The sequence below is a fragment of the Aedes albopictus genome, chromosome 2 (assembly GCF_035046485.1).
Source record: "Aedes albopictus strain Foshan chromosome 2, AalbF5, whole genome shotgun sequence".
NCBI lineage: Eukaryota > Metazoa > Arthropoda > Insecta > Diptera > Culicidae > Aedes > Aedes albopictus.
Genome location: NC_085137.1, coordinates 51,952,593 through 51,965,386, shown reverse-complemented (window position 1 = coordinate 51,965,386; position 12,794 = coordinate 51,952,593). Strand labels below are relative to the sequence as shown.

The 12,794-nt window shown below is 40.9% G+C and overlaps 1 protein-coding gene across 1 annotated transcript in view; it reads left to right on the top strand.

Moving 5' to 3' along the window:
- The window catches only part of LOC115267542 (potassium voltage-gated channel protein Shaw-like), a 178,294-nt gene that overhangs the window by 137,972 nt on the left and 27,528 nt on the right, over positions 1-12,794 (top strand). The window contains exon 5 of the mRNA XM_062847599.1: positions 10,271-10,388. Within this exon, the coding sequence (XP_062703583.1) occupies positions 10,271-10,388 (118 nt within the window). The remainder of the gene's footprint in view (positions 1-10,270; positions 10,389-12,794) is intronic.

Here is a 12,794-nt window from a genome sequence, read left to right as displayed (position 1 = left end):
ACGTACCGCAGTACGAAACGAAAATCGAACCGAACGCAAACCAAGAATGATATCCGAAGCGGCTTTCCGATTGGTAAACGAGTGGTGTCGAACTGTCAATCGTCGTTCGCGAAAGTTCTTTTTTCATAATCGCTTTCCACTTCGTTTCGCACGGTACACGTGTACTGTACATATGTTCGTACATGTGTTTAAAACGAACTTTGAACAGAAGTACACGTTTGAGTACAGATTTGTGTGTTGCGGTTTAAACATCGAGTCGGAGTACAAGTGGAGTTTGAATACAGCAGTACTTGGCGAGTTCGGTGTTCGTTTGGGAAGACTGCCTGGAACGCCCCTGAGACTCACACCCCTAAGACTACCTGAAATGACCCTGAGACCCCTAAGACACCCCTGAAACCCCCTCAAACGCTCCTGGGTCCATCTCGAACACCCCATAGACCACCTGAAGCGTCCAAGAGCTCCTTGGAATCCTCTTGAAATCCCCTGAGATCCCTTAAAATGCCCTTCAGACCCCTAGAATGTCCCTGATATCGCTGAAGCGTCCTTGAGACTCCCTTAAACACCCTTAAGGCCCTCTAAGGCACCCCTGATACCCCCTAAAACGCTTCTGAGACCCTCCCGAATCGCCCCTGAGACCTCTTTGAAGGGTCTGAGACGATCTAGAGTCTCCTTGAATTCCTGAAACGCCCCTGGACCACCTATAATAACCTAGAAACCCTCTGAAGTGCCCAGAGATTCCGCGCAACCCACTGTACCTCATTGGACCACCTAGGACCTTTAATTAAAACATCATGGGAACCACAGGCGGAATTTCGGAAGGAATTTCTAGAGCAATATCTGAGAGTATCTATAGAGAAATCACTGAAAGAGCTATTGCGGGAATTAAAAGAAAAAAAAATAGGAACGCATGAAAATTTTTGGAGATATCATTTGACAAATCACAGGATGAATTCCTGGAGGAACTTAAAGTAGACTCCCTGGAAGAATCCTTGATGGTATTACTTCAGCAATTCCAGTAGGAATTTCTAGAGGAACCAATCAGGCATTCCTAGAGACAACCCAAATGAAATTTATGAAAACATTCTCTTGGAATTCTTCCACAAATGCCTAATATTCTTGTTGGGATTGTGTCAATGATTTCTGCAAGAATTCCTTTACATATCCATCCAAGGATTCCTCCAGAGATTTATATAAGGAGTCCTGTAGAAATTCCTCTTTCTTCAAGGATTCCTTAAGGACAATGTCTTAGAGTAGCAGCAGTTATTCCTACTAGGACTTTTCCAGCAATTACTACTGGGATTTGTCAATCATTTTCAGTTAGGTACTATCCAGTAATTGCTCTTAGCAGTCCTGCATGTGCTCCAGGATGATCTGCACCAGGAACTATCGGCGTAATTCCAGCAAAATTTCATGTCAGTAAGAATTTCTAAAAGAATGTCAAAGTGATTTCCAACATAAATTACTGTTGGTGGAGCGGACCTGGTGTGATGGTTAGAACACTTGACTATCACGCCGAGGACCTGGGATCGAATCCCACTCCCGACAAACTCGCAAAATGTGCGTTCTTCCTTCGGAAGGGAAGTAAAGCGTGGGTCCCGAGATGAACTAGCCTAGGGCTAAAAATCTCGTTAATAAAGATAAAAAAAAATAAATAAATTACTGGAACATTCTAAGAACATTTTTGTAGTAATCCTCGTAGAATTGCTTGAAGGATCTCAGCTGTAAATACTAGCGTTGACAGCTTCTCGCTCTCTTAAATGAACACGAGAAAGAGAAGATGGAAGAGGGGTAAAATGCCTCCTTTACAGCGCTTGAAAATTGAAGCGTTTTATCTCAGACGAATCAAAAATTGCTCTTCTTTGACAGGCACTTTTCAACCCAAAGCGGTAGCAATATGCCTTTTTTTTTATTTATTTTTTTTATTGAACGTAAAAAATGTACAGAGTGTGTGTATTAACCTACTTATTTTATTTACATTTTTCACTGAGCAGTTGACAACTGTAAACTTGTTTTTAGCTATATTTAGAAAGTTTCCAAAGTGCTTTACAAAGACCTTTCCATTATTCCATCTTATTTCTCTCATTTCTTTCTTAAAAACGAACAAACTTGGCTCTGCAACTGCTAGATTGTAAGAAATAACTCGCATTGTCAACCAAAGCGATGCTTTGTGCCGCTTTGAACTTAAGTTAATTGCCATGTACAAAATCTCTTCAATATCTACACACCTGACACGTAACCGACTGCGAATAATCTGGCTGCACCACTCCCAAATTTGTTTGAAGCTGGACATAATTTTAGCCTATTGCTGTCAAGGCTGCCACATCTTTTACAAATATCATCGCTACGAATGCCATAGGCATATAATTTACTATTATTTGGTATCAAATCATTGAGAAAACAAAAAAACTCTTGCACGGTTCTGTGAGGGGATGAAGTTGTAGTTAATATTCTGCCAAATTGTGGGCCAATCAACATCGACAAGGTTTTCAACTCTAGGTACACAATTATGTCCGTCCACAAAATGGTTATATAATATTCTTGTAGTTGGTAAATCAAATCATATTTTCATCAGTTTTGCTTCTTCTATCCAGTCCCTAGCATTTTTCGTAATTTTCTGAGGCGCTGTAAGATTCAGTAGATAGGACTCTTCCTGAATATTCCCTTCATTATCAACATTATTTAATATGTTTTTGATCTTGTACCGACTTTTCGAACCCTATAAGCAGAATACCCTCTTCAAATGAGTGTAATCAGTTTCGTCCCTTTTAATTTCGCCCTATGTTGCTGTTAAAGGATTAGCAAAATAGGAATTAAAAGGTATGGAAACTGATTACACTCATTCGAAAAATGTTTTTGATGAAAAGCGCTTCAATTTTTGACTCAGGGTCAACCAGTTGTATGCCAGCCTTTAGACGCTGAAACCGCTGAAATCATCAGGAACCCTCGTGAAACCCCCTGAGACCTCCACGTGTCCCCCTAAAGCTCCTGGAGGCCTCCCGAAACGCCTCTGCTACCACCCTTTGCTCTTTCCTATAGACTTCCCTTGGCCACCATCGCCATAGTTAACTTCATTATTACAGTTTCTTATGCACACTATTGGTTCTGAATAGTTCTTCCTTATAAAATGCAGTGCACAAACATGAACTGTGTACAGTCAGGTTTCTTTTACGCGGTTTTCATTTACGCGGCCGCGTAAATGAAAACTCCTTACAAAAAAAAATGCATCGTCTTATTTTTGCATGATTCGTCGAGAAATGGTGAGACATTTTGAACTGAGTTTTATTTTTACGCGGTACGTATCCCCCGCTTAAAAAAACCTGACTATATAACTCTCTGTATATTACCTAAGGTTATGGGATTGAGGAGTAATAAATTAGCGTATAACTTTGAAAAGGTCCTAATAACATGTTGATGTTTGAGTCTTAATTTCTGTATGCTTGGAAAAGGTTTGAAGGCACGCTAGGTGTGGTTTTTTGTCCTAAGCTGGGTCTTAGATATATTAAAATTAACTTTAGTTTAAATATTTCGGTTTGGAAAATAGAGTGCGATTTTTTTTTTCGATTGTTGGAAACTGGTATTCGTATGCTCCATTAGATTCAAATCACATAAAAACAACCGAGTTTGAGCCTTCACTTCAATTGTCATAACTTTCTCAGATTTCAACCGGTTTTCTATCATTTTATAAATTTCTTTCAAATTGACTTCCGAATAATCTTGTAAAACATTTACTTCGTTTAAAAATCACGTTAAATATGAGTTTATTAAGATTTTTTTTTATTTTTACCTTTCTTCTTTCTTCAGGGTCCTATAAAATTTCTTCTGCTCAACCCAATAACAAATCTTTTGCAGATATTTCGGTTGCCCTAATAAACTATCCGTTTAGGTTTTCGTTTTCATGGAACTTTATAGCAAACACTGTCACGACATGCCTGGAAACTTGTTTTTCCGTGTAAAAGTAATGTTTGGGACGATATTTTGTAATGATTTAGGAATATGGAAGAAAATGGTTAATGTTTCCAAATTTTTGTTTCTGATTCCATACCATTTTCAACATGATTTTATTTTATTTCAGAACAATCCAACAATTAAAGTTCATGACTTATTATTTATAATAAACAGCATATTATTTTGATGTTTTAAGACCGAATATATGGATGAAAACATTGGTCAAGCAGCTGAAAAGTTGTCGGGCCCCAGAATTATTCAAGTTTTGGAAAAAGAGGAAGAAATAAAAGAAATCTTAAAAACCCAGATTAATCCACCTAGTGGTGATAGTGCCTTTCTCGTCGAATATGTACTCATAAACTTTTCTTCGACGTTAGCCAAAATGTTCCTGAATCCTGAAAACACTTTACACTAGCAACAATTTTAACAAAGCCATCATCGATTTTCGAAACTTATTGATGATACATATTCCGATGTTATGTTCAATAACAAAACAGAGCAGAAAAAGATCAGACCTCTCAGTTGACTGCTTGACCATCTTAACCCTAGTCGTGTATTGGGGTCATTGTGACCCCATTCCATCCACTAAGGCAGCGGGGTAAGCGTCAGCTAATGCTTGAAGAAGGTTAACTTTATTCACAATCACAGAACACTTTGTGATCTTCGCCAATGTTTATTTCAGCACACTTTAGGCTATATTTTATTATCATTGGTAACACGATTCATGTAAAATTTGACCTTCCTACGAGGAAAATGCAGAAAATGTAAATTTTCCATTCAAATTTCAATCGCAATGAGAAGAGTGAGGGCTCAACCAGCCGCGCCCAAATTGTGAGCAGTAATTTTAGAATCATAAGGAGATTGGAGATTGAAAACCTGTATAAGGTTGACGCGATTAAATTATATTTTTATATAAAACGTTGATCCATCCTACTATACATTTACACCGCAGGCATCTAAAATGGTGTGATTTGAAGAGATCGCTTTGATCATTTGATTTTATATACGGCCACTTCCGGCGGAACACCCGGAATCGGTTCTGAAACACTACCGGTTCATATACACACTCAAAACAGATTTGCGGGCTCGGCAAAAACGCGCACAGCCGTCTGCTCAGTAAAACTATCAGCTGATATCCCAGCAAAAAGTGACATTTGTTAGCTGACTCTCAGCAAAACGATTGCCGAAGCTCAGCAATGAACTGTCAAAATTGCTGAGATCTCAGCAAAATTGTTGTTTGCTGATTACTCGGCTGTGCAATTCTCGGCAAAAGAATGGAAAAATGCTGATATCCCGGCAATCTGAATTAAGTGTGTAAGGTCTGAGACTGTTTTCTTGCTAACTGCTCATCAGGTTATCGAAAATGCCGTAGTTTGATGTGCCGCATGCATGGGTTTGGACCACTTTTATAGATGAACTTCCAGTGGGACATCCGGAACCGGTTCCGATACACTGCCGGTTCAGATATGGTCTGAGTATTTTTTACGCCAACCTTTCATTGGGTTATCAAAAAAGTCGCGCTTTGATATATCGCATGCATGGATTTGGTTCACTTTTATATTTGGCCACTTCCGGCGGGACTACCGGAACCGGTTCCGGAACACCATCGGTTCAGATATGGTCTGAGACTGTTTTCTTACTGACTGTTCAACAGGTTATCCAAAATGCCGCAATTTGATGTGTCGCATGCATGGATTTGGTTCACTTTTATATTTGGCCACTTCCGACGGGACTCCCGGAACCGGTTCCGGAACACTACCGGTTCAGATATGGTCTGAGACTGTTTTCTTGCTGACTGCTCATCAGGTTATCTAAAATGCCGCAGTTTGATGTGTCGCATGTATGTGTTTGTTACATTTTTATGTATGGCCCCTTCCAAGGGTACTGGTCCGGAACACGTAAATGGCCATAACTCCGGAACGGCTGGACCGATCCGAACCATTTTCAATAGGAAACAATGGAACCAGATTCCGCGTCGAATGAACCGTCGGTCATTAAAATCGGTTGAGGTTTACTGCCAAAAAGTGATGTGAGTTTATTTGTACACACACATACACACACACACATACACACACACACATACACACACACACACACACACACACACACACACACACACACACACACACACACACACACACACACACACACACACACACACACACACACACACACACACACACACACACACACACACAGACATCACCTTAATTCGTCGAGCTGAGTTGATTGGTATATGTGACTTGACCCTCCGAGCCTTCTATCAAAAAGTCGTTTTTGGAGTGAACATATCGACACCAACATTTCAAAAGGGCGTAACTGCATTTTGAAACAAACCACTCTTTCACATCTGTGGGTCATATTTTAAGTTTCCCACGAAATTCACAAACATTACTAGACAGAGAAATTGCTCTTCTTTCCTATACTGGCGGTGATTTGCATGGCGGCATTGAAATACGATCCACAGATGTGAAAGAGGGGTTTGTTTCAAAATGCAGTTACGCCCTTTTGAAATGTTGGTGCCGATATAGCCTTTCCAGTACACTTAGTGTACGAGAAAGGCAAAAAACTAAAATTTAATATTATTTTGGAAAAAATATTGATCCAAAAGTTTGAAAATCGGTTAAAAACTGAGGAAGTTATGACACTTATAGTAAAAGCATTTTTTTTTTGTTACTCGAAAATGCAATTTGGAGGCGTTTTATGAAGAACCTTCAATAGCTATCTGTAAATTCCCCAAAAGTCGCTCAGTGGCTTTCTGAAGTTTATACGCTAGTTATACACTTTCAAATCTCCTGTCCTGACGTTTTTTTTTTAATTCTTCAACCAGTTAACCTAGTTACCAGCTTTTTTGTCCACTAGGGCACTGCGTGAGCGATTCCAATTAGCAGCTGCACTTACACTCTGTACAGCGCCTAAATGTATTCTATTCTAATTCTTCTATATCGAACTGGTTGCCTTTGCGCTGCTGTCACTTTTCTACCCTGTCCATGGTAGAATGATGAACACAAGGATGTTTATGTGTAGCTCTTGTTCCTTTTGCAGTCCTATCGGGGTCCATTATGAGTCGCCGTTAGCCGATATCCAAGTTTCCGGATCCGTTGGAGCATATGCTCAGAAGAGGGTCAGGTGTCAGCCGCTCTTGGGGGAGAGAGCAACCGACGAAAAATTGCAAGTGCCGGTGCGGGGATCGAACCCATGATCGTCCACTTATGAAGTGAACGTGTAGCCACGACGCTACGGGCCCCGACTGTGCAATAATACAAGGAACAAACCACTATTTAGATAAAATAATTTAAATTCCAACTAAAAGGAAGGTTACTCAATTTTGATCGCTCCTGACCCAGGCCATCGTGGTTTCCCATGTCTACGATCTTCACGCCATTCCACCTTTCGATCACCTCATTTCCCACTATCGAGAGGCCCCTGTCCTTATGCCTGCACGCGGCACGAAGTCATTGCGGGATGCGTTGAGCTTCTAGTAGAACTTCCATGTTTCAAGAGAACGGCACAGCAGTTCCATTTCTTCGCACTCCGCTTCTTCCAGGCGGCGTTTTTTTTTCTTGAATGAGCCGGGCCTGCAGTTTCCCCAAGTAACACACATGTTATATAAAAGTTACGACAGCGCAAGTTTTGGTTGTATAGCAGTTTATTTTACGTTATTTCAACACAATGTTAGAATTACGTAAAATAAACTTCTTTACAACCAAAACTTGCGCTGTCGTAACTCTTTTATAACATGTGCGTTGCTTGGGATCCGTTTCTGTTTGTAACGTTCCACGTTCTGCCGGGTTCCTTGCTACATCATTACTGCCCGTGTTGCGTTCTTCACCTTGTAACCGCTCGTCGAATTAGCTCGAGAGGTTATAAAACGCGCCACTCTCGCGAACGCGCCACTCTCGCGAACGAGAGACCACCGGTTCATTTTAGGTTTGCCCGACTAAATTTTCGACTCTTATCTCAAGGGCTTTCTCGAACGGTCGCTGACCCTAATCAACCCTAAACGCACTAAATTTAATACACAAACCGTACAAACTGAAACAGTAACGGAAACTTGCTCAAAAAAAAAACTAAAGAACTGAATAACTACAACAACCGAACAATCAAAAGTGTTTGAAATGAATTTATTAATTTACTAATCAAAAGAACGGAAACAAAACCAATGAAAACAAGAACAATAAACAATCTAATTCATTTTAAATGTATATTATTTCACAAATGGTCGTCAAAATGCTGTGTGTATGTGTGTGTGTTGTATGTGTATTCATAGCCATGATTAACGTACCTGCGCAGGATTTGTTCGTCGACGGTGGTTTCTCCTCGCCAATCGTCGACGTATGTTTGCTGTCCTGAATGTTCGCCGGATTATAGGTGCGGAGGGGTGTCGGCGGCCCGGTACTCTGCCTGATCGCGCCTAAACTGCACGCAGGTAGGCCGGAAGTACTCCCCTTGAGTCCGTTTAGGCTTAGAGCCCAAAATAAAAAGCGCCTCTTGGACGCTGAAGTCCAAGGACGAAACACACAATTAAAACAATATACACTAAACACGAATTCGAATTGAATAATTGCCTTTTATAAAATACAAATAAAGCACAGGGAACAGAGTGTCTGCCCCTGGCGACAAAATCCAATGTTTAAGACACTACATAACGAAAAACAAAGTCAATTAATAATAAATTCACTTCAAATGACGCTACTTTACAAAATTACAATTTCACTAAATACTACACAGCTTTACAAAACTTAAACCTGGCAGAAGGTCGCCGAAGCTCACTTCTGTTCTCCAGCCGACTCTAACTAAAAGTGATGGAGTCAAGTCGATTTCTCCAGTCAAGTGAATTTCCTGCTATTGAAGCAGTCGTCTGTTTGTACATTCACAATTATTTACAAGTGCGCCAAATTCAACTCTCACATGGCTGCAAATCAATTATGCGCCATCGAAAAAACCCTATAAGATACATAACATGAATCGTCATTAGCTCAGCCTAGACACAAACCATATATGAAACGGACAATCTCTACTAACTGAAACGGGGTTCAAACTCAAAGACAAATTCAACGAATCCAATTCAAATAAGATTTTACTTAAAAAGACAAAAACGTCAAAAGCTACAAATTGACTAAAATAATCATGAAAACTAATAATGAATTATTAAAAAAAAAAAACAGATTCTAAAATCAAAATCAAAATATTCAAAAAATATAACAATTTAATCTCATTGAATTCAAACTTTATTTTACTTAAATAGAATAAAAACGTCAAAAAGTTACAACCTCCCCATCGAGCCACATCGAGCTCGCTCTCGTCTGGCAACGCTGTCTTGAGATTATGCGCGTATGCTGAGGTGACATCCGGTTGCTTCTAGGTTGTTCCTTGGCGGTTGCCGTACATTATTGATGACGTAAAGATTTGGGCGCAGTTCGACCACCACCAAATAGTGGTCAGAATCGAAATTAGCGCCACGATAGGTCCTGACTTAGATAATGTCGGAGAAATGCCGTGCGTCAATCAGAGCGAGTCGAGCCTATCCATAACCAAACAAAAAATATAACTAATATTATGCCTTGTTTGATCAAATTAGCAATGTATCCGCAAGCTAACAAACCACATTTAATCTTTGCCGAAATAATGATAATGCGACCGACGCAAATATTAAACAAGCTCAGCTGCAAAAACAAAACGCTCACGCTCATGCGGTATAAATGATGCTACCAACCAATGAATTGAAATGGAGAACGGAAAAAGTGGATGCAATTCCAAAACAAATCAAAAGCTGCTGGATCGAAAGCCCGAAATGTGGCTTTTCGAATTCAAAATTGTCCAGTGAATTGATTGATGCATAGGTTTCATGCTCATCCGATGCGGTCATAAATGCAAATTTATGAATTTGATGTTCAGTGCTGTTGCACTTGAAACCACAGATGATTACCCGAAAAATCATTGATTTCAAGCAATGATGACATTGAAATTATTCCAGATGATGAAATCTATGTTAATTATTCGTTTTGACTGTCACCTAATTCCCAGCCACAATTGGCAGTGGGCTATGTGGGATTCTGGGATCCACTGTTTCGCCCACTGTGCAACGTTTGCCACAACACGTGAATCGAAAATCATCACTCGATACACCGCTAAGCAGTGGGAAATGCAATTTGATTACTAATTTAAATCAGCTTTTCACGGCACGTTAAACCGAATCGAAATATCAATCCCCTTGTTCGCCCCTCTGCTCCACTCCAAATTGCTCGAGTATACTGCCAATAATCGCAACCTGTACTAAACCAGATTAATGAACAAAGTTTTACTTTTACTCAATTTTTTTCAGAACGGGTAAACTGCACTATCCAACCGACGTTTGCGGACCGCTGTTCGAAGAGGAACTCGAGTTCTGGGGACTTGATTCCAACCAGGTGGAACCGTGTTGTTGGATGACGTATACACAGGTGAGTACACTTTTAATGATAAGCACATGATCAAGCTGCATTCTCAATTGACTGACTGATATGAACTTTTTCCGACACTAATCGGCAAAATTTGATCAGCTCACTAATGTGAAGAACGACAAGCAAACTTACAATATACACTCTGAAATCAAACATTAAATGAAGTTTCATGGTCACACACTATGCTTTAAGTTTATGGTAAAATAACATCAATTTTTACCACATCTCATATTCCTCGCCACACGAGATGAACACATGAGTAAATATTTTCCAAAAGCAACTCTCCTCAACTTTGATCCAATAAACCTGGGATATTCAATCCCTTGTAGGTCAACCAGAAGGAATCCATTTCATCAGCAGCAGCAGTCTCTCTGTACCGTATCTCGGTGAAAAGCAGAAGTAGAGTAAAGCTAGCATAGTAGTACCACTTCATATTGCCAAACCAAATATTGATGCTGCAGGACAACGATAGCCTCCGGTTTGCTTTGTGAAGAAATAGATTCTTCTTCATTCGTTATCCAAAGGAGTACAAGTACTTGAACAGTTGGTTGGTTACAACCACATTTGGGCAACCTCAAGGTGCACCACGTTCGAAGCCAGTTCCCACATGTCGTACATGGGTGAATTTACTTACACGACCAACGTTATCGAACCGAACGTTCAGCTGAGCGTATGCTATGAGGAAGCAATCGAACCGAGCCATGCCCGAATGTGGTTAGATTTGTTTAAAATCACTCCACTCTAAACAGTCATAAATTGATCTTTTCAATCCGCTCCACTCTCCGGGTAATCAATGTTTGCTCAGCCAATGGAAATGCTGATGACACACACGTTCGATTGGGAGAATTAGTGCTGCACGCACTGGTGAAGTGAAAAGTGTTTACTAAATGTTTACACAAACTCATGCTTCGTCTCTCAACACTGTGGGTAATCGAGTAGGGACGGAGCGCTTACAGCTGATGGTTGTTGTACGGTAAATGCATTGATAATTGCGCAGTACATGATGATTTTAAGCAGTACTGCAACATATAATGCATTTCTCACGAGTTTGACAAATGGATATTTTTTATATGCAACGAGACGATAATTCGATTATTAGCCTTCACGTCCTGACCCCCGAAAACTCTTTTTTAAAATGCTGAAATTTTATCAATTTTAATCCGATTTTTTTTTAGTCGCCCTCAATCGATCATAAATTGGTGCTAGTTTATTATACTCAAGTGGCCTTGCAATATCCGGAACCATTCCAGCGATATTCCAGATTGTGCTGGGGTCAGGGGTACGGTAAAGGCTGGGTATGCAGCGCAATTCAGATCCCATTGTGGTCCACAAGCCTCTGCCCAGCAACTCCTATCCCTACCTCCACGCGGTACCGGTCGGAAACTATGAGCAACCTTAGGGAAGATCGGGTAAGCAACCCCGGTGGGAACTTTGGTCAAAGGCTGAAAGGGAAGGGGGGTTTGCTTTGGCAAACCTGAGCGTCTGTTCTCCAGGAGGAGCGGCTCACAACAGCGTCTGATCCCCATGTTAGGGGCGGCTGATCTACGTCCGAGTGCCAGGGAAGGACTCTAAGCTCAACTGTGCACTATGGTCCTCCGGAAAGTAAGTTTTTTTTTGTTTCTTTTTATTCGTGAATTTTAACTTATGCTAATTCTTCACACAAAGTAGGGGATGTTTAAACTACCAGCTTCCCTAGCGACTCACGACCAGGTTCTTCAGTGGAACACCCGACAAACTCATCACGGGACTTTCGCGTTACGAAGAAAGGAAACAGTAATCTACTTAATGCTAACGAAAAAAACGTGTTTATTTACCAACGACACAAATATTACAGACTAACACGATCTTTTTCATAACAACAATCTGACAGTTTCACTTGGTCAGGGCATGGCACTACCATCGCTGATACTCTACTGGACGAGGGGTGGGACACCACCAATGCTCCAACAGGGGATTGGTGTCGAGGGTGAGGATCAAGGGCCGATTCTTCAACTTCAGCATAATAAACGTGCACAGCTCACACTCCGGAAGTACTGATGATGACAAGGACGCATTTTACGCGCAGCTCGAACGCGAGTACGATCTGGGCAGCGACAGCCACGACGTCAAGATCATCATAGGAGATTTAAACGCTCAGGTAGACCAGGAGGAGAAATTCAGACCAACGATTGGTACGTTAAGCACCCACCAGCACACGAACGAAAACGGCCTACGACTCATTGATTTTGCCGCCTCCAAAAATATGGCCAAACGTAGCACCTTTTTCCAACACAGCCTCCCTTATCGTTTCGTTACACCTGGAGATCACCACAGCAGACGGAATCTCAAATCGACCACGTTCTGATTGACGGACGGCACTTCTCAGACATTATTGACGTCAGGACCTATCGTGGCGGCAACATCGAC